The 24,454-nt window shown below is 42.7% G+C and overlaps 1 protein-coding gene across 3 annotated transcripts in view; it reads right to left on the reverse strand.

Annotated features, from left to right (window-relative positions):
- Positions 1-2,230: 2,230 nt before the first annotated feature.
- prpf18 (PRP18 pre-mRNA processing factor 18 homolog (yeast)) overlaps positions 2,231-24,454 on the reverse strand; it is a 33,479-nt gene continuing 11,255 nt past the window's right edge. For all 3 annotated transcript variants that reach the window (XM_070897090.1, XM_070897087.1, XM_070897089.1), the window contains 7 exons: positions 21,731-21,844; positions 18,014-18,160; positions 15,522-15,590; positions 10,116-10,256; positions 9,341-9,412; positions 5,294-5,449; positions 2,231-3,293 (listed from right to left, as the gene is read on the reverse strand). In XM_070897090.1, coding sequence (XP_070753191.1) covers positions 3,213-3,293; positions 5,294-5,449; positions 9,341-9,412; positions 10,116-10,256; positions 15,522-15,590; positions 18,014-18,160; positions 21,731-21,844 — 780 coding nt within the window. In that variant the 3' untranslated portion in view covers positions 2,231-3,212. The remainder of the gene's footprint in view (positions 3,294-5,293; positions 5,450-9,340; positions 9,413-10,115; positions 10,257-15,521; positions 15,591-18,013; positions 18,161-21,730; positions 21,845-24,454) is intronic.

Genomic DNA, 24,454 nt, shown 5'->3' on the forward strand with positions numbered 1-24,454 from the left:
AGTGCCTCTCCAACCTGTGAGGCCTCCTTAAATACCTGTGCTCCCAAGGGATAATGGGATGCCTTGGGACCCCAGGGGATGAGCCCTCTGAAGGCTGTACACAGTAAATACAAGTCCACATATATAACAGACATCAGATGGACAAGGCAGCTAGAATGGGCCTTCTTTCCAACATGTACTCTGAAGTCTCTCCCAATCTCTTTTGCCTTGCTACATCTCTCTCTCTCGCTTCTCCTTTTAAGGCTCTCAAAACTTGTCTTTTTCAATTCCCTTGTCACATCTCCTAACATCTCCCCAATTCCTGCCCAGTATCCCTCGCTCCTCCTGTGAAGCACTGCGAGATACTTTATTAGGCGAAAGCACTCTACTTTACTGCTGTAGAGTATTTGTGACCAAAGCCACTCTTGTATGCTTTTATACATATTTTCTGGGTACAGGGATACGATTGCCTCTGAGCCAGACGATTGAGGGGTTCAAACCCCACTCCAGGGGAGCTGAGCATATAATCTAGGCTGACATTTCAGTGCTGCACTGTTGGGGTGCTGCCTTTAAACCCTTGCCTTGCCTGCACTATTGAACTAAGAGGAAGAGTATTGTTGGCCAACAGTTATCCCTCAATCCGCACCGCCACAAAAAGATTAACTGCTAATTCAACTTACTGCTGTTTTTGGAACCTTGCATGCAATGTTCCTTGTAATTTAAAAGTCCGCACATGTGTGCTTTTTTTCCTGTTTTAAAGAGTCACCAGCTGGACAGGACCCCTGGAGCGCTGCACTTATGGGAAACACAAGAACATGCTTACATGTGCAAATCGGTTGCTGTGTTTGCCTATAAAACGATGATTATACTTCAAAAAGCAATTAATCAGCTGTGAAAGGTGCAAGCAAATGGTTTCTGGGCTTCTTACTTTTATATCGTAACGCCACTTAAGAATTTAACCACCCAATGACATCCGTACACAGGAGCATATTTTACGAATCAAAAAAATGAGCAATGTTTGGTTTATTAAATTTGGTTGCCGTTAGATTCCATTGTGGAGCGGATGATTATCCAGTATACAGATTGCACTGGGAAGAGGAACAAACTGGCTCCTTTAACTGAAATCTAGAGAAACCCTCATCAAAGCACAGTCTTTGAAAATTCACTGTACACATGTCGAGATTTGTAATTGATTACAATATACGAGATAGTGTGTCAGTCTTGGTTGATCTCTCAGCTCTGCATCATGCAGAATGTGGATTCAAGCCCGACACCAGGCCTTAAACACATAACCTAGGCCAACACTCCAGAGCAGCACTAAGTGCTCACACAATCAACATTCCTTTCTCAAACACCTCCAAAAGTAAATTACCGTGTCAAGTCATCTCATTGACACTTGTGTGCACAGAAGTAGCTGCTTTTGAAATAATGCATTGTCCCTGAAGCACACTGGCATATTTCTGAGCCAAGATGCTTAATAAATGCAACTTTATTTTCCGCTTTATTTAATCCAGAGTTGCAGCTCCATTTTCAAAGTGTCAAAATACAAACTACCATATGGAATGGTTATAAAAAAAGGGAGCCACCGTATTGTTCTTTTAAAAAAAAAAATCGGCCCACACAATTGATGATATGGCGAGCATGATGAAACAATTAACCGGTTTCTTTCCTAACATTTGATCCCTAACCATTCGTCCCTTCAGATACAATAACTAGTCTATTTCTTTGCTAAGCCAGTCTTATGAATCACAAATATGGAACGAAGTTGAATCAAGCAGGGTATTTTCCCCGTTGGAGCTGAAAGTGGAAGGTCAGGGAATAGCCTACAGCCTCCTTGGCAATCCCACAACAAGCCGTCAATGGTAAAGGCAGTTAACGTTTTTCTCCCCTCTGTCACGCTGAGCACAAGATTCTGGTGAGAAACTCCTTGGCCCTGTGTGATAATGCCAGCCTGAATCAACACAATTGTACAGGGGCAGTGTACTCCAGATGCTCTGACACATACATACACACTATTAATGTGAAGTGCCCAATAACAGCTGTGCTATCATGCGAGGGGATGAGCAAATGCCAGACACTTCTTCCAAAAATAAAAGAGGGAGAGAGGGAAGGGAAATATATCAGGACTGTCACTAAAGGTTGATCATCCAAACATTAAGCAGCATGGACAAGTGCGGAACTGCTGGAGGCCAGCTGCCTGCTCCTGTGTGCCAGGAAGTGACACGGAACCCAGGAAAAGAGAGGCGACCAAAAATATAAAAAGAGTGTTTATTACAAGTTGAAAAATTTCAGCTATACACAGCGCTCACTTGAGACATCAAAAGCAGATATTTTAGAGAACGACCTAATTTTCAGCATCGGTTCAATCAGAAGTCCCTCCCCCGGCCAAGATGAGACAGTATGAACAGGTACACCAGTATCTTTACAAAACCAAAACTGTTGTGGAAGTGCTGCCAAATTAGGCTCAACAACTTAAAGGGAACAAAGTCATTGTAAATGGAAACAGCAAAAACGATAACATTTAAGATAGGCATTCAGGATAAATTTCTCCAATAGCAACGTTATCAATTTCCAAAATACCAATTCACACTTAGTGTGGACAGTTTGAATCAAAATCGATTTCAGTGACAAGTACACAAGATTAATGCACAGTAATTGTGGGCTGAAAGTGCCTTTGGCTGCTAAAAAAAAAATGGCAGGCATTTACCGGTTACACTAAAATGCCAAGTATCTGGCCAGAGCCTACGATGCAAACTCCCCGGGCTCGTGGTGAGCAAGCTTCAGAATGAGAGATGGCAGAGATAACATTTAGTCCGGAACCCAGGTTACAATCATATACGGGTGATTGTCAAAACCAACGCAGCAAAGATGGAAAAATTGTTAATAATTATATATACATTTAAAGCATAATTCCAATTTCAAAATATTTTCCAAAATACAGTGTGAGCATAGTTTTGTTAACAAGACTTATTTCGCTTTCTTAAAAAAAAGGTTTTGAATTACCACAAGGCTAATTAAAGGGAATTGGATGCAGATGTTTATAAGTTATCTAATATTAAACAAACACAACTGTGAGGGTCATGCAGCTTTAATGTCTGGTGCTTTTCTGAAGAAGAAAATGTCATTGATATTAAAATACTTGCACAGGCGCACATATTCTTTATCGGCCCGTTCTCTTGCAGATCTCTTATCCGTGAATAATATGAAAAGTGTTCCGTTCAAAACCCAGCGGGTCACAGTGCGTTGTACTCCACACACTTTGACGGGTCTGTTGAAAAATGCTTTTGACAGATGGTCATCAACCTCTTCAATCCCTGGAAGAACAGCAGTGAGGAAAAATAAACTGGGGCAATGGCTTTTGGAGAATAAAGGTATTCTGAAGGACTAAGGTGTTGTCTTGAATGAAAAGGGTTTTAATTCTCAAAGAAGAGTTTGGAGTTCTGTGTTACAATTTTAAAGATATATACTGCTTTATTGATGTAATTCACATTCCAATTTGCAACAACCAATGCTTTAATTTTATTTAATTATAAATATATTTGTAACATATAGCATCAGCCGTGGCTCAGTGGGCAGCACTCTCTCTTGCCTCTGAGTCAGAAGGTTGTGGGTTCAAGTCCCACTCCAGAGACTCTAGCACAAAATCTAGGTGGACACTCCCAGTGCAGTGCTGAGGGAGTGCTGCACTGTCAGAGGTGCCCATCGTTTAAATTAAAGATTAAAACAAACTAAACCTCAGTTTCTCAAATAGATGTAAATAATCCCATGGCACTATTTGGAAGAACAGGGAAATTTTCCCCTGTGCCCTGGCCAATATTTATTCCCCCAATCAACATCACTAAAACAGATGATTTGGTCATTATCACATTGCTGTTTGTGGGAGCTTGCTCTGCGCAAATTGGCTGCCGCGTTTCCCACATTACAACAGTGACTACACTCCAAAGAGTACTTCATTGGCTGTAAAGCACTATGGGACGTCCGGTGGTCATGAAAGGCGCTATAGAAATGCAAGTCTTTCTTTTTTCAGGAAGATTCAGTATTCATAAATACAATCCTAGGTACCAGCCAAGTGTTCATTTCAGACATATGCAACTTGTAATCTGGTGCCCCTCCTCCAATCTGGAATGCTCCAGCAAGTTCACACTGGGAAGAGGCCGTTCACCTGCTCCAAGTGTGGGAAGGGATTCACTCAGATATCCAAAATGCTGAGACACCAGCGAGTTCACAGGTCACTGCAGAGTTTGGATTCTGCTGTCATCCCAGACTGAATCGTGTCTATTCTGACAGTTGGGGTTTCTTTCTGCTGATATTACCCATATAACTGAGCCAGAGTTTAATATTCTGGATAATGGGCCAATTAATGGGAAAAGGGTCAGATAAAAATAATGCTGATTGTGTTTGCATCCATACTTCATTGTTTAAACAGCTTTCTTCAAATACTGAAAACTGCAACAAATGGAGCTAAATTTTGTTGAACCATTGATAATAAAATGAATTGAATCTGACTTGTTGTACCTGTAATTACTGCGCAATTGTTCTCAACAATGTGTTTCTACTTTGCGCAAGCTGTTCATAATTAAATTGAATACTCCAAAATTAAGCTAAATGTTCTATATTTCTTTCCATTTAGTCCCATCGTAGCTCGTCAAAGACTAGGCGAAATCTCAGATGGGTCACTTATCATTGTTTTCATAGTCTCGGGATTTCTTTACACGACCAGCTGGTCTCTGATGGTGTTGCTCACAAGGTCAGCTTTAGGAGCACAGTTGAGATGTTTGACTAGCCTGGCATGTCCCTTAAAGGCCACTGCTAAATACTCCCCATCGATATATCAAGATAATTGTTGCTGCTTTTAAACTGCTGGGGCCAATCAGAAGGCAATTTAACCGATTGTAAATTTCTGGCTCTGAGCCACTAAATAACTGGCTTTCTTTTAAAAAAAAATGTAATGGGGTGTTTTGCATCTGTAATAAAATACAACACTTGTGTCACTAGATGTGAGACAGATATATATATATATATATATAATATATAAAAGACACATATTACGATAGTCAATCTCCTATATCATTAGGAGTCAGTGGGCTGATTTTCCTCGATGGGCGTCCAACAGGTATTGCACACCTGAAGTGCACTGTACCTTACAGGAGAAATTAGCCCATATTTTTTCCTCCCACCGGGTCAGTTACATGGGAGGAAACTGAAAATGTGGAGAGGAAGCCTAAATCTCAACAGCATAATAGAAGCCTAAAAATCACCAAGTGCCTTTCAATGCTCAGTATAGATCTCTTAATTTAGGATTTAATAAACAAACCTGAATGTATTTCCGCTGCGTTTCATCATTCAAAACATGCGCCACGTGTTTGGAGAAGATCTTTTCCCGACCTGTACGTGCATGGATACCAACCATGGTAACTCCAATAGGCCACGGAGCGTTGCCAATGGCCATCTGAAGATATGCGTCATTCGCCTGTGGAGAAGACAAATGCTTCATATAAGAGATACATCGCTGGAAGCGCAACCTTGCTCTGTAACGCAAGAGTTGTCCAGTTAGCTGTCCCGTTAACTTTACCAAGAAAATCTAACAGAAGCCATCATGCATATAGTAAAGATTGAATGGTCTGGTGATGCAAAGTGCTGTTGTACTAACTCTGGTTCAACAGTGACAATTAGTTCTGTGCTTTAAGCCTGTGCATGTAAGCGACAACATTGCAGGTAACAACATTACACTCCGTAAACTTGAGGTCATCCAAAACTCAGCTACCCATGTCTCAACTCGCATCAGGTCCCGTTCACCCATCACCCGTGCCTCGATTTTAAAATTCTCATCCTTATTTTCAAATCCCTCCATGGCCTCACCCCTCCCTATCTCTATAATCTCCTCCAGCCCCACAACCCTCCCAGATATCTGCGCCACTCGAATTCTGCCCTCTTGAGCATCCCTGATTTTAATCACTCAACCATTGGTGGCTTTGCTTCAGCTGCCTGGGCCCCAAGCTGTGGAATTCCCTCCCTAAACCTCTCCGCCTCTCTACCTCTCTTTCTTCCTTTAAGGCGCTCCTTAAAACCTACCCCTTTGACCAAGCTCTGCCCTAATATCTCACGTGGCTCGTTGTCAAATTTTGTTTTGATAACACTCCCGTGAAGCGCCTTGGGACATTTTGCTATGTTACAGTGGGTGATGACAGCCTTCTTGTGGCCCACCCTGTTACATGATCTTAGATCACAACTAATATCGTCTCAAAGGACACCGAACTCATCGTTAAATCAATCTCCTGGTGACAGCAGCAACCCAACTACGTTAAAGGTGCTGTATAAATGCAAGCTGTTGTTAGGACTAAGTTTCTACAGAGTGAAACTTCATAGCTGGCATTCTGTACAATATTTTTTTGGATTGATGTAGTATGTTGAGCTGCTTGCTAGCTTCTTCTCTCAGTTTTGCTTGATAAATTTCATATACAGCATAACCTGTAGCAGAACATCTCAATTGCATATCACCAATGTTGTATAGGATAGACTGCTGCCAAGGCCAGTAGACTGCGTGCTTTTCAACTGATCCACAGTAAGTGATGCTTTCTAAAAAAAGTTACAATATACCATCACTGGATTTGGTAGAACACTCAACTTGCTGAACAATAACTTGCATGTATATAGCACCTTTAATGTAGTGAGACGTCCCAAGGTGCTTCACACGAGTATTATAAGATAACAATTTGACACCGAGCCGTATAAGTAGAAATTAGCGCAGATGACCAAAAGCTTGGTCAAAGAGGTAGGTTTTAAGGAGCGTCTTGAAGGAGGAAAGTGAGGTAGAGAGGCAGAGAGGTTTAGAGAGGGAGTTCCAGAGCTTGGAGCCCAGGCAACAGAAGGCACGGCCACCAATGGTTGAGCGATTATAATCAAGGATGCTCAAGAGGGCAGAATTAGAGGAGCGCAGACATCTCGGGGGCGTTTGTGAGGCTGGAGGAGATTACAGAGATAGGGAGGGGCGAGGCCCATGGAAGGATTTGAAAATAAGGATGAGAATTTTGAAATCGAGGTGTTGCTTAACTGGGAGACAATGTAGGTCAGTGAGCACAGGGGTGATGGGTGAGTGGGACTTGGTGCGAGTTAGGACACATGCAGCGAGCACAGGGGCAATGGGTGAGCGGGACTTGGTGCGAGTTAGGACACGGGGCAGCGAGCACAGGGGTGGTGGGTGAGTGGGACTCTGTGCAAGTTAGGACATGGGCAGTCGAGTTTTGCATCACCTCTAGCTTACGTAGGGTAAAATGTGGGAGGCCGGCCAGGAGTGCGTTGGAATAGTCAAGTCTAGAGATAACAAAGGCATGGATGAGGGCTTCAGCAGCGGATGAGCTGAGGCAAGGGCAGAGACAGGCGATGTTACGGAGGTGGAAATAGGCGGTCTTAGTTATGCTGTGGATGGATATTTGGTTGAAAACTCATTTCAGGGTCAAATATGACACCATTTGAAGGTGATAAGTAAGGTTGAGCTTTTGTAAGGATTCATTCTTTTCTCCTGGCTTATCCAGTCCTGATCACCACTGGATTCCCCAGTGTAGGTTACATGAGGAATTACACAAAGGAGTTCAACTTGCACAGCCAAGGAGAACTTTCATTCTTTATAGAATAGAGGTGGGTTGGCAACATCACAGCCAATCCTTCCCGATGGAATTGCTGCCTTCTGCAGCAAGGATAGCATCTGTCCACTACTTCATTCCTTCTCGGATCTGCTCGCAATGATTTAATTACTACTTTCAGAGTTAATCAGTGGTTGATATCAAACTTTATTTTCTTAATGAAACAGAGGGCGTGCAGCTTGGCATTGTGAGTGACGCAGAGAATTAGTCCTTGTATGTTTTTATAGAATGGTACAGCACAGGAGGCGGCTATTTGGCCCATTCATACATTGCTGAGACCTGCAGTTAGTAAAGAATCGAAGAACTTCGGACCTGCTTCCAAGATTGAACTTAAAAACAAAACTACATTCACACATCTAAATATCAATATTTGGCCGCCTCGGAATAGTTTCTATCAGAACACAATTTTGTAAATAAAAATACGATTAGGGTATTAATGACAAAAGTGACATTTTAGTATATGATATATTCAGGGTTACAATTAGCTTAAATATTCTTATATTTACTAGCCTCTTACTTCAAGGAGACAGAGAGAAAGCTATTGCAAATGTCACTTGTCTAATAAGACGTACATCATTGTAAATGTCGCTTGTACAAGATCTGTATGTGTCCTGTATTATTAGTGCATAAGAAATAAGGAAAGGCATTCTGCCAATCTACTTTATCCAATTAATCAGATTGATGGCTAGGACCCTGCACAAGCCAATTTAATTGTTGCCTCAATGGGATATGTTTTGTAAAAATAGGTTCTGCTGACACACTGCAATTCTGGGACCCGAGGTTCTTAAAATGTGCATCGAAAAGTGATTTAACCTCTGCAGTCCAGTTTATTTCAGGATTATAAGAATATAAGATCAGAAGAAATGGGAGCAGGAGTAGGCCATTTGGCCCCCTCGAGCCTGCTCCGCCATTCAATAAGATCATGGCTGATCTGATCTTGGCCTCAACTTCACTTTCCCGCCCGTTCCCCATAACACCGTCTGCGTTTGCAAACAATAATCAGCAGGGCCCAGACCCCTCTCCTCTCAGTGCCACTCCTACCAGAGTGCTGCTGATTCAAGTGAATCCGGTTGTTGCTTACTGTAGGCAGATACTGTAGCAGGAGTTCCTGCCTGCCTTATGCAGTGGCCAAAGTTTGGAGGGCTTGGGTAGGATCGACATTGAAAGGGGGTGGGGGGGGGAAAAAGAGAAGAGATAAATGGAGCAACTTGAAATGGTAAGGTAGGGGCCAAGTTGCTGACAGGGGGGAAGTGGAGAAATGAAGAATAGAAGGAAGAGGAGAGGGAAATTAAGAGGGACAATGAAGAAGCCAGAAGCATTGCTTTGTGGTTGACTGGTAATATGTGTTTTTTAGAAACAGCCTTGGTTTGGATCTACAGCAGGAACAAAGTGATGTATGGTAGAGCAGCACTTGACAGTTATAGATCTCCATTTCAGCACTGCTCCTCTGGGGCCCCAACTTCAGATATAAATCTGTCTTTAAATGAGAGGAAAAAATTCTTATTTATCCCATACTGGAGAGACCTATATACATTCTTCTGATCAGAACACATTAATATTGAATGCGATTGTGAGCACAAGGTCAGTATATTCATTGAAGCCTACATTTTTCTGACAATAAAACTGTCAAAAAAATGCTTCAAATCCCTTTGTTTAGTCCTTTTAAGTTTTCAGCACAGTAATCATAGTGAATGATGTTTAATAATCTTATCAGTATCTACCTTAACATATTCTCGCTGTAACATGAATTTGATAATATCGGTTATGGACTCTTTGATGTCCTGGGGCAAAATCTGGTGGAAAAAAATGTATTGTATTTAATGAATTCATAGCAAATTAATGGTAGCACTAATCAAGGCTCATGCTAACACTCAAATCATACAATCATCAATAATCCGTGCAAGGTCATTGCAAAAACACATCAAGGGCAGTAATCACAGATAATAACGAATTACGTATGAACAATGTTGCTTGTCATTTTTTTGACACTGTGTAGTCCCTTGAAGGGGTTGCGCTGGCCATTCAAAATATTGTACATGTGCGGTTTTTACACTGAAAACCGGCAAACTGGGTGCGGGGGGTCCCTGGGGCGGCACAGGGCCGCGCAGCTTAAAGGCAACATTGCTTACGAAATTTGCAATCCAAAGCCTGTTCTAAGTGCTCCATAACACTGAGCCTACGCTGGCAGAGTAGCAGCACGGTGAAAGAGAGGAATGGACCAGGGACTATAGACACGGTCACGGAGCATCAAGAAGTTCAATTAAATCATTTAAGTTAAATTAAGTTAAAAACATTCAAATCTCCAGAGCTGGGGAGGGTTAAATATACATTTCCATCACTGCTAGGTATGCTAAAGCAATTAATTCCAAATGACTTTACCAAAAGTTTCTCTGTTTCTCTGCACCATTCTTGGTCCGTGGGACCGGCAGAAAGCTCAACTACACAAAAAAAAAGTGAAAAGTGACTCCAGCAGTTTCAAAAAGACACGTTTCTTACCTTTTTCCGAAGTTTCCTGAAGAGAGGTTTTAAGTAGGATTCAGTCTGCTTGTGGGTGGCCCCCGCAAGTTTACCCTGCACACTGCACTTTAAATAATCCTCCCTGGCATTCAGATCTTTGGCCCAAACACCAAGAAGAAACTATAAAAGGGAAATAGTAAAACTATATTAGAGAACCTTCTGGAAGAAGCTAGATTAAAATATTATTTTATCCTCGTATGTTGAAAGATTTCAAATCTATAAATCAGTGAGTAGCAGAAACACAAAGCCCAAATCACTGGAATAAAAGGCTATTATTTTGGCCAAGTATAAAGAAACTAAATAAATAGTAGGTCAGAGGGAAGTGCAACAGTGTCCGGTTTCCCAAGCCAGACTCTACTCTTAAAAGATTAAAAGATCAAGAAAACAGTAATTAAGGATCGAAGATTGTTTCCACTTAAATGACAAACTTGCACAAGTAAAGTAGTTATCCTTGGAGGTTACTAAAAATATTCAAGAGGCTTGTTTAAAATCCTTTGTTCCACTTCTGAATTTCAAATGTATTTAAGGGTTTTGGAATATTAAAATGATGAAAAGTTATTTTCATATGATCGCCAGTTCTATTTGTGTATTGTGATTGCATCACCTAAAGCCCACATGAAGCTATAGTTACATTTACAAACTGCGTTCTACATTGAGATGTCGCCGGGTGCTTTACACACCAAACTGCTTTATCCTTATCGGCATTCGGTGAGTAGCCTGGCCCTTCAAACCGGTTCAGTCTCTGTTTTAAAACAGCATTTGTTGGCAACTTTACCTGTTAATCCCAATTCCACATTAGTTATCCAAATTCCTTAATATTGTTCTGAAATATCAGCTGTCTTCTTTCAAATCATAAAACACACCATATTTTTAACAATCCTTCATGATGTTTTAGGCTAGCTGATGATCATTTTAAAATCATTGCTGCTTATTGGAATCAGCTTGTTGATATGCATCTATTTTTTATTCACTCACGGATGTGGGCGTCGCTGAGGTGGTGATGGTGAACCGCTGCAGTCCGTGTGGTGAAGGTGCTCCCACAGTGCTATTAGGGAGGGAGTTCCAGGATTTTGACCCAGTGACAATGAAGGAACGGCCGCTATGTTTCCAAGTCAGGATGGGGTGTGACTCGGAGGGGAACTTGGAGGTGGTGGTGTTCCCACCTTCCTTAAGGATGAGAATTAATAAATACTCTGCGCTGTCCCTATTACCCACCTCGGTTTAACGTCTCGGGGCTGGCCTGGCCCATGGGCTTGAAGTTAAGATGCAGGAGGTCAGTTTTTGCAGATAGAAGTTGTGCAGAAAGAAAGGTACTGCCAAAATCAAATCAGCCAGCAGGTTAGGTCTGGGATGGGAACCTGGCCTAGCAGGGGGAAACTTGTTCATCACAACTCCAGAGCCTGTTGAAATCAAACACTCGCCGGAAAAGTTCAGCGAGCTGGGTAAAAGGGACAGCCTGCTGCCCTTGTCCTTCTAGGTGGTAGAGTTTGCGGGTTTGCTTCTATATTACTGGATGCTGTGCAGACTGCACCTTCAAAACCGGTGAGTCACCTCGGTCTAGGTGGACCAGCTAACGAGTATTAGAGGCAGTCATGTTTGGGATTTTTGATTCCCCCTCCCCCCCCATGAAAACTATTTGGGGACAAGTTGCATTTGGGAATGAGTTGTTATATAAAACAAAGTACATTTGCACAGGTTTAAAAAGCCACACACTTGCCGTTTCTAAGACAGTATGGGACGAGGTATTATTTTTAATTTCCACAACGACCAGAGCAATTAGTTATCTCATCTAAGGCGGCCTAACAAAGCATTCACACCTATTATAGTGGAGATACATCTATTCATACGAGCCCAGCATGAAGTGTCTGCTGAGAATATACTCTCGGGAGATGGGATAGTTAGTTTGATTAACATAGAAAATAGGTGCAGGAGTAGGCCATTCGGCCCTTCTAGTCTGCACCGCCATTCAATGAGTTCATGGCTGAACATGCAACTTCAGTACCCCATTCCTGCTTTCTCGCCATACCCCTTGATCCCCCTAGTAGTAAGGACTTCATCTAACTCCCTTTTGAATATATTTAGTGAATTGGCCTCAACAACTTTCTGTGGTAGAGAATTTCACAGGTTCACCACTCTCTGGGTGAAGAAGTTTCTCCTCATCTCGGTCCTAAATGGCTTACCCCTTATCCTTAGACTGTGACCCCTGGTTCTGGACTTCCCCAACATTGGGAACATTCTTCCTGCATCTAACCTGTCTGAACCCATCAGAATTTTAAACGTTTCTATGAGGTCCCCTCTCATTCTTCTGAACTCCAGTGAATACAAGCCCAGTTGATCCAGTCTTTCTTGATAGGTCAGTCCCGCCATCCCGGGAATCAGTCTGGTGAACCTTCGCTGCACTCCCTCAATAGCAAGAATGTCCTTCCTCAAGTTAGGAGACCAAAACTGTACACAATACTCCAGGTGTGGCCTCACCAAGGCCCTGTACAACTGTAGCAACACCTCCCTGCCCCTGTACTCAAATCCCCTCGCTATGAAGGCCAACATGCCATTTGCTTTCTTAACCGCCTGCTGTACCTGCATGCTAACCTTCAATGACTGATGTACCATGACACCCAGGTCTCGTTGCACCTCCCCTTTTCCTAATCTGTCACCATTCAGATAATAGTCTGTCTCTCTGTTTTTACCACCAAAGTGGATAACCTCACATTTATCCACATTATACTTCATCTGCCATGCATTTGCCCACTCACCTAACCTATCCAAGTCACTCTGCAGCCTCATAGCATCCTCCTCGCAGCTCACACTGCCACCCAACTTAGTGTCATCCGCAAATTTGGAGATACTACATTTAATCCCCTCGTCTAAATCATTAATGTACAGTATAAACAGCTGGGGCCCCAGCACAGAACCTTGCTGTACCCCACTAGTCACTGCCTGCCATTCTGAAAAGTCCCCATTTACTCCTACTCTTTGCTTCCTGTCTGACAACCAGTTCTCAATCCACGTCAGCACACTACCCCCAATCCCATGTGCTTTAACTTTGCACATTAATCTCGTGTGTGGGACCTTGTCGAAAGCCTTCTGAAAGTCCAAATACACCACATCAACTGGTTCTCCCTTGTCCACTCTACTGGAAACATCCTCAAAAAATTCCAGAAGATTTGTCAAGCATGATTTCCCTTTCACAAATCCATGCTGACTTGGACCTATCATGTCACCTCTTTCCAAATGCGCTGCTATGACATCCTTAATAATTGATTCCATCATTTTACCCACTACTGAGGTCAGGCTGACCGGTCTATAATTCCCTGTTTTCTCTCTCCCTCCTTTTTTAAAAAGTGGGGTTACATTGGCTACCCTCCACTCCATAGGAACTGATCCAGAGTCAATGGAATGTTGGAAAATAACTGTCAATGCATCCGCTATTTCCAAGGCCACCTCCTTAAGTACTCTAGGATGCAGTCCATCAGGCCCTGGGGATTTATCGGCATTCAATCCCATCAATTTCCCCAACACAATTTCCCGACTAATAAGGATTTCCCTCAGTTCCTCCTCCTTACTAGACCCCCCGACCCCTTTTATATCCGGAAGGTTGTTAGTGTCCTCCTTAGTGAATACCGAACCAAAGTACTTGTTCAATTCGTCTGCCATTTCTTTGTTCCCCGTTATGACTTCCCCTGATTCTGACTGCAGGGGACCTACGTTTGTCTTTACTAACCTTTTTCTCTTTACATATCTATAGAAACTTTTGCAATCCGTCTTAATGTTCCCTGCAAGCTTCTTCTCATACTCCATTTTCCCTGCCCTAATCAAACCTTTTGTCCTCCTCTGCTGAGTTCTAAATTTCTCCCAGTCCCCGGGTTCGCTGCTATTTCTGGCCAATTTGTATGCCACTTCCTTGGCTTTAATACTATCCCTGATTTCCCTTGATAGCCACGGTTGAGCCACCTTCCCTTTTTTATTTTTACGCCATTTTTGCGGAGGTGCCGTTCCCTACAAATTTTCGCGCATGGGCGGTAAAGCCGGTGAGTGGCATGCGTGGGACCTCCAGACCTCTGCCCCAGGTGCTTATATTGGGAAGGAAACGTTTTAAAGGAAAATGAGGGTAAGAAACTGGGAACAGATGAGTTTGAGCTGCCATGCCGAACAGAATGGGCTATATGACTGACGGATATTTCTACGTGTAACCACTCCTGCAAAATCTAAGGCTGTTTTTAAAAACTTCAGTTGTATTTTACTGTGAAATTAAAAGCTAAATTTGCTCTGGGGGAGCTTTCTATTATATAAGGGAAAATGACTCACAAGGAGATGGCAAATCAGTGAACTGATATGCCAATGTGCTATGCCAGATGTAGGAGGTGGATTCAATTTCATGATGCCTCATGTATCCATTTCAGGATCTGAGCCACGAAAGTGAGGTGTTGTTAGAACTTGCTTCTGTGTCATTGTCCGATTAGGATATGCTAATATTGGAGATTAGTCGGGACAATGGGAGTAGCCAATAGCAGACGGGACGGGTACATCCCATGTGAGGTGCTACTATCAGGAATTGGCCGGAACAATGGAAGCCCCCAAGCAGTATCACATTAACTGCCTGGGATTGGCTAGGTCATCCCATTCCTCTTGTGTTGTTAAGGCCGGAGGTCAGGTTAAACCGATTAACAGTTAGACCATCAAGATGGCTATTATGCCAAGTCTGGAGGTTTGGTAAGGTTGGCTTCAATATACATCCTGGACATGCTGGGAGGTTTTTGAACACGTTGACAGATGACAAAAGAGATATACAAAGTACAGGTCACAGTCTTTTTGGTAGAGAGAGCTCATGGGACGGTAGAAGTTGTGCAGAAAGAAAGGTACTGCCAAAATCAAATCAGCCAGCAGGTTAGGCCTGGGATGGGGACCTGGTCTAGCAGGGGGAAACTTGTTCATCACAACTCCAGAGCCTGTTGAAATCAAACACTCGCCGGAAAAGTTCAGCGAGCTGGGTAATAGGGACAGCGCAGAGTTTTTTATCAATTCTCGTCCTTAAGGAAGGTTCTGTGGTTAGGTGGATCAAGGCGAGATTTGATTACAACCGCTACTCTGTCCCTTCACTTGCTGTCAGTAAAATAAAGGATTTGTATCTGGCCTCATCCACTAAACTGTTTTTCAGTCTATCTTCGGAAAAACTGGAAAAGTACGTGTGAGGGCACATGTGAAAGCCAACATCAAGTTCCGATCACAAGTTGGTACAGGTACTTCTCTTCCACCCCTGGATTACAGTGTTGTGCAAGTACATCACACAGGACCCTTACAGCCACTTGTTAACAACGTGTCCAATTCACTGCACCACCCTGTCACAAAGAAGCATTCTTTAAATACTACTAACGCGCGTTGTCTTACCCGTAGAACTTTGGTTATAATGTCCATGTCTTTATAGTCATCGCCCTGACCCAGGGTCTCGCCCAAGGCCTGCATTAAAAAAGCCAAGTGTTATTTGTAATTTGTGGGAGCATTGTGAATTAACCCACAGCAGTTAATGCAAAGTTCAAAACAATGTATTTGTAGCTGCTGTGAAATTATGACTGAAATTACATTGTATTTAAAAAATAATTCATGTCTGCTATCGATTTACAGCACACTGTGTTTCTATGAGATTTTCAGAACTTCTGTTTTTGTCTTTCCGATGCTGACTGACTTGCGTTGTATTTCCAGCATGTGTTTGAAGTCAACATTATAAAGCTTCCTGGGATATCTCAAGGTGTCTTCTTTCATTCTTTGCTACAGCTTCAGTAACTAAAGTGATCTTCTCTGTAGCTTTCCCAAATTAAGGCTGTTGAGAGCCTTTGCAGATGAATGAATACAAATGGCAGTCCCAAACTACATCAGCATTCGATCACCCAACAATAAATTTCAACAATTGTTTTTTTTCCCCACAATTGGTGAAACAGCAATTTACTTGTACTTCTTTCAATGTAATATACTGTATTCACTGCTCACGATGTGGTCTCCTCTACATTGGGGAGACCAAGCGTTGATTGGGTGACCGCTTTACGGAACACCTCCGTTCAGTCCGTAAGGGTGACCCTGAGCTTCCGGTCGCCTGTCACTTTAATTAACCGCCCCACTCCCAATCCCACTCCAACCTCTCCGTCCTTGGACTCCTGCACTGTTCCAATGAAGCTCAACGCAAACTCGAGGAACAACACCTCATCTTTCAATTAGGCTCTTTACAGCCTTCTGGACTCAACAGTGAAATTATTAAATTCAATCATAACCTCTGTCCTCTATAGACAGCAGCTGATGATAATTCTGCTATTCCCATTTACACCTCATCTAGACTCATCTTTTGTTTCTTGTCCCAGTAGCATCTCCTTTTGCCTCGCACCAAGATCTCTTTTGTCATTTAATCTCTCCTGCCTTCCATCCTATCACAGACCTTCCCTTTTGTTTTTCCCCCTATTCCCTGCCTCTGTACTTGCTTAAGTATTTACTAATAGTTCAATAACAAGCAAGATTGTTAACTGACAGTTGAAGGATATTGGGCTTCTGAAAGGATGGGATCGAAACCCTGGATTGCCCAAAGAGCAGAATTTGGTTAAAAGTATTAACACCTTAAGGATATAAGACAGAAACGTTAATCTTGATTGCTCAAGACGGCATGCTGGGAAGCTTGACCAAGTCTGAAAGGTGCTATTAATATTGCGTCAGACGGCGTAGAAAGCTAACTGAGACAATGTACTTTTGTGGCGATAAAGGGTCAACATTAAAGATAAGACAGCCACCTAGCTAGGCCTGAAAGTCTGAGAGAATCTGTCACAAACATCTGATGCTGTTTCTGTAGCTTCAGCCGGTTTGAACCATGGGAGAGAGGGAGGAAAAGTAGCAGCAGCTATGTTTTTGCACCAGCAAGAGTAGAAAGACAGTGATTTTAGTAAGACGGAAAAGACAAAATGAGTAAGATGAATAGACGAGAGACAGACCAACAGAACACAAAGGAAGATCTCCGCGGAGAATTAACCCCATAGTCCCCCAAAACAGAACACTTCGACCGTTCTGAACTTCGAGTTGTACTTTTAGGTAAGGTTGTAATCAGCTTTACCTGTAAAACTGCTGCATTTTAAGGTTAATAAAAGTTAGAAAAAATTGAAGCCCTGGTTGATCTTACCTCAAAGTGTAATATCTCCAAGTTTGTGGATGACACTAAACTGGGTGGCGGTGTGAGATGTGAGGAGGACGCTAAAAGGCTGCAGGGTGACTTGGACAGGTTAGGTGAGTGGGCAAATGCATGGCAGATGCAGTATAATGTGGATAAATGTGAGGTTATCCACTTTGGGGGCAAAAACACGAAGGCAGATTATTATCTGAATGGCGGCAGATAAGTTTCTCCTCATCTCGGTCCTAAACGGCTTACCTTAGACTGTGACCCCTGGTTCTGGACTTCACCAACATTGGGAACATTCTTCCTGCATCTAACCTGTCTAAACCCGTCAGAATTTTAAACGTTTCTATGAGATTCCCTCTCATTCTTCTGAACTCCAGTGAATACAAGCCCAGTTGATCCAGTCTTTCTTGATATGTCAGTCCCGCCATCCCGGGAATCAGTCTGGTGAACCTTCGCTGCATTCCCTCAATAGCAAGAATGTCCTTCCTCAAGTTCATTGGATATATTCAAGAGGGAGTTAGATATGGCCCTTATGGCTAAAGGAATCAAGGGATATGGAGAGAAAGCAGGAAAGGGGTACTGAGGTGAATGATCAGCCATGATCTTATTGAATGGTGGTGCAGGCTCGAAGGGCCGAATGGCCTACTCCTGCACCTATTTTCTATGTTTCTATGTTTCAAGATTACCTAAAGAGTAAAGAGCCAGTTAAAAATCCTTACACATTTCTTACCTCCAATTCCTCTATGGTGGTGTTTTCTTCATGAACTTTCAGGTCATTCTGACTCTCCTCTTCGCCTGGCTCCTGACCAGCCACAATCTCATTCAAATACTGCTGGTCGATCTGATCCATAGCAGCTTTCAAGTCATTTCTCAAACCCTGTGGGAAGTCATAAAGAACCAAAACACTTGAGTTTGGTGAAGGCTACACCTCCTAATTAGAATAATTCCACACAGTGGTTGGTTCACTTGTAGTTTGAAAAGTTTTGCATGTATCCTTCTTGTGCTTTAACCCTCTTCCATTCAGAATAACCATCGTGCAATCACACAGATCAGCAATATTTGTAACTCATTTATAGCAGTTTAACTAAGGCCCTGAATTTGCAATCAGTGGCTTCCTGCGGGGAAATGCCTCCGATCTTCAAATAAAATGCCGACGTACCTGGCGGTCCGGGGGTACGGAGACTCGCGGTCCTGGGCCTCTTCGGGTCCCCGCGGGTAGAGGCCCGCTTATCTCAGGGGTGCAGGCGGTTCGCGAGTGTCCCTGGGATCACATTGGCCAGCCCAACCAATGACAGAAAGGAATCCCCATTCATGTTTATGGTGATTCCGTGTGTACAGAAACCCCATAGGCATGAATCACACAAAAAATAAATTTAACGATACAAATAAATAAAAAACAATGACATATTTAAAATTAATTAAAATGTCATTTAATTAAATATTTAAAACAAAAATTTAACTTTTTGAAAAATAAATTGAAATGTTTTAAAGGGGCTAAAATAAACTTAACTTGTTACACAGGTTTTTTTTTAAATGTATAATTGGCTGATTTAAAAAAAATGTTTCTTTAAATTCTTACACTAGTAAAAGCAGATCTTACGCCTGCTTTTACCAGCTGCAAGAATTTCATGGGCAGAAGTTGGGTAAACAGCCCAACTCTCCACCTGCGGATATCCTTTTCCCGGGGATGCATTTCTTGACAGGCTTATATTCACCGGAATTTAGAAGAATGAGACGAGATCTCATAGAAACATATAAAATTCTGACGGGACTGGACAGGTTAGATGCAGGAAGAATGTTCCCGATGTTGGGGAAGTCCAGAACCAGGGGTCACAGTCTGAGGATAAGGGGTAAGCCATTTAGGACCGAGATGAGGAGAAACTTCTTCACTTAGAGAATTGTGAACCTGTGGAATTCTCTACCACAGGAAGTTGTTGAGACCAGTTCGTTAGATATATTCAAAAGGGAGTTAGATGTGGCCCTTACGGCTAAAGGGATCAAGGGATATGGAGACCAAGCAGAAATGGGGTACTGAAGTTGCATGATCAGCCATGATCATATTGAATGGTGGTGTAGGCTCGAAGGGCCGAATGGCCTACTCCTGCACCTATTTTCTATGTTTCTATTGCAAGTCCGGGTTTTCGCGCATGTGCTTCGCGTGCGAAAACCCAGAACAGTATGGCCCTTAAAGGCATGCACGCACCTCGTACACACCCGCAGGGACCGCAAATTACGGGGCTATGTCTTTGCAAAGTATGTCCTGGATTCTTGTACATATAGTTATACGTTTGGAAAGTTTCCAAATTTACAAGATCTTGGTAGTGATGCAAGCAATGTTCCCTGTGAGCTGCGCTTTATTCTGCGTGGCTCGTTTCTTGCAATGCACAGTCCCTTTAAAGTTCTGCGCATGCGCGGTATTTACAGTGTAAAAGCCGGAGAGAGCGGCCTGCGTGGTAACTTGCAGATTACTGCGAGGCCACGCATGCGTGCAGCTTGGAGGGAACACTGGATGCAAGGCTAGTGTATACGAACTCATAATACAATCTGTGAGCCAGTGAGCCCGGTATAAAAACCCACATTAAAATCACAGTACTAATTAAAAGGGAATGTATTCACTTGGGGATATATATTGCTCTTTTCATTTCTATCCTACCCTATTGAACTCCCCCAGGCCAAGTACCTGCACTAGCAAGACAGATGGTGGGTGATCTGCTCATTGCCTTCTAATGATGTAACTTGTGCTGGGTATTAGGAGGCTGAAGACAAAGACCTGGCGATAGTCAGTGGTCTGATGGCCAGGGCCTACAAGAAGATCATACTGGTGGATCAAATTCAAATTACATTCTGATAACCAATTTCTGCTATTCGATGGTACGATGACATTTTTTAATTTCTGGGACTCGTATGGGGCCGTAACTAGTGGTCCCTACGGGTGTATACGAGGTGGGTATGCACCCAGAGGGGCCGCGCACGTTCTGGATTTAGGCATGACAGATCGCAAGCATCCCCGGAAAAATGTCATTCATGGGCGGAGAGTTGGACTATTTACTTCTGCCCAGAAAATGTCCCTGAGATTTTTACTCATAGCTTTACCAGCGTAAAATTTTAAAAAACAGAAAAAATTATTTTTTTTCTCATTCATTTAAACATTAAAACATGTGTACAATCAGGTAAGATTTTTTAGCCCATTAAAACATTTAAACTTATTTTCCAAGAAATTAAATTTGTGTTTTAAATGTTTAATTATATTGTATTTTAATTCATTTTAAATATTTTTAAATTAATTTATTTGTTATGTAATGTGTTTTTTATGTGATTCCCATTCATGTTTATGTACGTACTTACAGATCACCATAAGCAAGTTCTGACAAGGGTCATTGATGCGAAACGTGAACTCTGCTTGCTTTCCACAGATGCTGCCTGACCTGGAGATTTCCAGCATTTTTTATTTTTATTCCAGATTCCAGCATCCGCAGTATTTTTCTTTTGCACCGTAAGCATGAATGGGGATCTCCCTCTTTGATTGGTTGGGCCGGCCCACTCTGATTGGTTGGGCCGGCCCACGTGATTCCCAGGGGTGCTTGTGAACCGCCTGCGGCCCTCGCATACGTGGGCCTCTACGCAGGCCTACGCCTACAGGCTCAGGAGCACGAGTCTCCATGGATCCAGAGTCAGAAGGTAACTTCATCGATTTTTTGCTGATCAGAGGCATCCACCCGCGGGAAGCCTCCGACCGCAAATTCAGGCCCATTATCTCTCCTTTCTAAGCTTTCCCCAAATGCAATTCCAGCAAGACCATTTTAAAACAGAGAGACGGATGCTGAAAATTGGACAGTCCCCTCTTGCAGGCAAGCTGTGCGGTTTCATTTTTCATGTGGTTCAATGTTGTGAAGGAAAATTAAAGGAAAGAAATAGAAGGTTAAAAAAGGAGAGAAACCATAACAATTTGGAAAGTAGGAGGTGAAAAATAAAACAGGAAAGGGAAACCCCTGAAAAAACACGAGTAAAATGGAAATATTAAAGTTTGCGGTTTGAGCTGCCACAAGAAAAATCAACATCATTTCTTAGAACTATTTAGACAATAGATTTCAGTACAAGCACCTTGTACACCAGTAACTAAAGCACCTGCTCAATGTCCCGCCGCCCTTTCTTGTGATCTTTGTGCTATAATAGACACAATGCGGCTAAGTTGCATCCTTAACTTGCTAATTATTCAGATCTTCAGCTTTTATAAGAGAAAAGAGTGTGTCAAATTCCATGTTAAGGATTTAATTTGGGTGCACCCATTTAATTCTCCCTTAACCGCACCATATATTAAAACTTTACCACAAATGTGCATTCTTTGATGTATCAGCATGTTCGGTGAACTCAAAGTGCTGGAGTACGCCGCTACATAAAATGTCACTCAAAGAAAATCTTCGCAAATTATTTCAAAAAAGAGACTTACCTTATTAATTTCAGGAGTTAAGATTTCTATCTTTCGAAGACGTTGAAAGGCTTCATAGTCTGTTTCAGCAAACAATCGAATCGGTTCTGCTCTTTCGCGTAGCCTCCGGATCACCTTGGAAGACAACAGAACGATTTGTTTTTAAATCACAGGAACTCCGCAGTGAAATACCGTTCCACTGATAAAACCGTTCTCTGGACACCGTCTGAATAAGCGCGAGCAACTATGTCTGAACGGGAAGAGAAAGATCCATGCGGACTTTGCTCATCAGTTAGTTGCTAGACTAAAAGAAATCGAACACAAAAAGCTGTAGCTTTCAAAATAATTCTCAAATGACAAAGCAGCGCCCTGTTCAAAACACAAGGGGAGCAGTGTGGAGTTCCCTCTTCCCTTGGGGGGATTCCCCTGAAATAACTGAGCAAGCACTGTGCTTCTGCAGCAGATGGTGATGCACTTGAGGCATTTTTTAAACATTATTTGGCACAGTACAACAGCACCATCTACTGCAACTCCATCCCAAACACTTTAAAAAGGGAGTGTAAAAAATTTGCCTCTTCACTCATCTCTCCCACACGACAGAGGGGTCATTTGAAAATTTTAATCCCCATGGCCTGGAATTTGCAGGAGTGTCGTTTGCAGGTGAGATTTGCAGGCATCTCATGGTGTGCCTGGTTACTTAAGACTTGTTCCTGCACCCCTCAGCATCTTCTTCCAGTGATGTTGGTTAAAAGATAAATGTTGGACAGGACAATTTCCCTGCTCTTCAATAGTGAAATTGAATCTTTTACATCCATCTGAGAGCACAGATGGGAGCCTTGGTTTAACATCGCATCTGAAAGATGGCACCTCTAGCAGTGCAGCACACCCTCAGTATTGCACTGAATTGAGGGCAATTCACTAAATATATTCAAAAAGGAGTTAGATGTAGTCCTTACTACTAGGGGGATCAAGCGGTATGGCGAGAAAGCAGGAGTGGGGTACTGAAGTTGCATGTTCAGCCATGAACTCATTGAATGGCGGTGCAGGCTCGAAGGGCCGAATGGCCTACTCCTGCACCTATTTTCTATGTTTCTATAAATGTTGCCCTGTAAGTTGCTGGAAGTGCAAGCCAATAAAGGCGCAGTGAGGGCCAATGTTCCCGTTAATTTTCTGGGGGGCCACACTGCCCCTTTAATGTTTTTTTTTCAATTTAAAAGCCAGCCCACTGTCTGCGTGGGACCCCTGGAGACTTGGATTTATACAACACCTTTCATGAACACCGGATGTCTCAATGCACCGTTGTAATGTGGGAAACGCGGCAGCCAATTTGCACACAGCAAGCTTCCACAAACAGCAATGTGATAATGACCAGATAATCTGTTTTAGTGATGTCGATTGAGGGATAAATATTGGCCCCAGGACACCGGGGATAACTCCTCTGCTCTTCTTCAAAATAGTGCCATGGGACCTTTTACATCCACCTGAGAGCGCAGACGGGGCCTCGATTTAACGTCTCATCCAAAGACGGCACCTCCGACAGTGCAGCATTCCCTCAGCCCTGCATTGGAGTGCGAGCCTAGATTTTTGTGCTCAAGTCCCTGGAGTGGGACTTGAACCCACAACCTTCTGACTCAGGAGGAGAGAGTGCGACCCATGGCTGACAAAGGGAACATTGGTGAAGGCAAGAGCGCATCTGGCGAACAACGGGACCAACAGTTAATGCCCTTACCCAATGAGATTGAAGGATTGAGAAATAAACAGAGGTAGGACTGAGAAGCAGGTTGAATTAGAGAGGGTGAATTCAATGCCAAATCAGGTACAGATTGAGAGAGAGAAAAAAAGAGACAAAGAATTTTGAAATTTTTAGAATCTCCAGCAACAATTCACTACATGCAGGAATGAGACTCCACATTTTTAATTGTTCACTTTCTGGGCCAGAGAAGTTGATTGGTTGTCATGAGAAATTATGTCATTAAAAGGGTGCTTATGTCATTAATTATTAGATTTAACTTTGTGGTAAGTTTAATGTACAATTAATACGCAAATTCAGCAATTTCATGAAAGTCAAGGGGAGCTTAAGGGCGATGTGCTGTTTTCACGAAGCTAAAGGTGGAGCTACACAATCCATGCAGCAACTTGTGCTGATTCACAATTCATGGGATATCTCTTCCTCGCCACAAGCTGCTGGCCAATTTGCACATTAAAAACGGGTATCGTTCACATGCCGTTATTTTTTCAGCAAATTCTGGGCCTCTATAATCGATATATGTTCGAAAGCAAAGGAATACAAATATTTAACAGATTTTACAGAAGGGCAGCACACATGATCAGCATCTTGAAGCACCCAGGCATGGTGCTTCTCTAACTGGAGAGATACGGACTTGGGTGTTCCAGAGTGATAGATAAGGTTCTCTGAGCGATAAGGGAGCGAAAGGTTATGGAGAGCGGGCAGGGAAGTGGAGCTGACTCAATAATCGGATCAGCCATGATCTTATTGAATGGTGGAGCAGGCTCGAGGGGCCAGGTGGCCTACTCCTGCTCCTATTTCTTATGTTCTTATATAGCATAGGGCCAAAAATAATGAGGGGAAACATTGCTCTCCAGTAGATTAACTTGACAACGTGCCAAGGAAAACACAGCTACTACCATTTGACAATTTGGATCAAAAGTACCTACTTAGATAACAGATTTTGGTTACAACTTTGCTTGAATATTTGAATTCAAACTGTGCAGATTTTAATTAAA

Source organism: Pristiophorus japonicus, chromosome 13 (assembly GCF_044704955.1).
Source record: "Pristiophorus japonicus isolate sPriJap1 chromosome 13, sPriJap1.hap1, whole genome shotgun sequence".
In the NCBI taxonomy this organism is placed as follows: Eukaryota; Metazoa; Chordata; class Chondrichthyes; family Pristiophoridae; genus Pristiophorus; species Pristiophorus japonicus.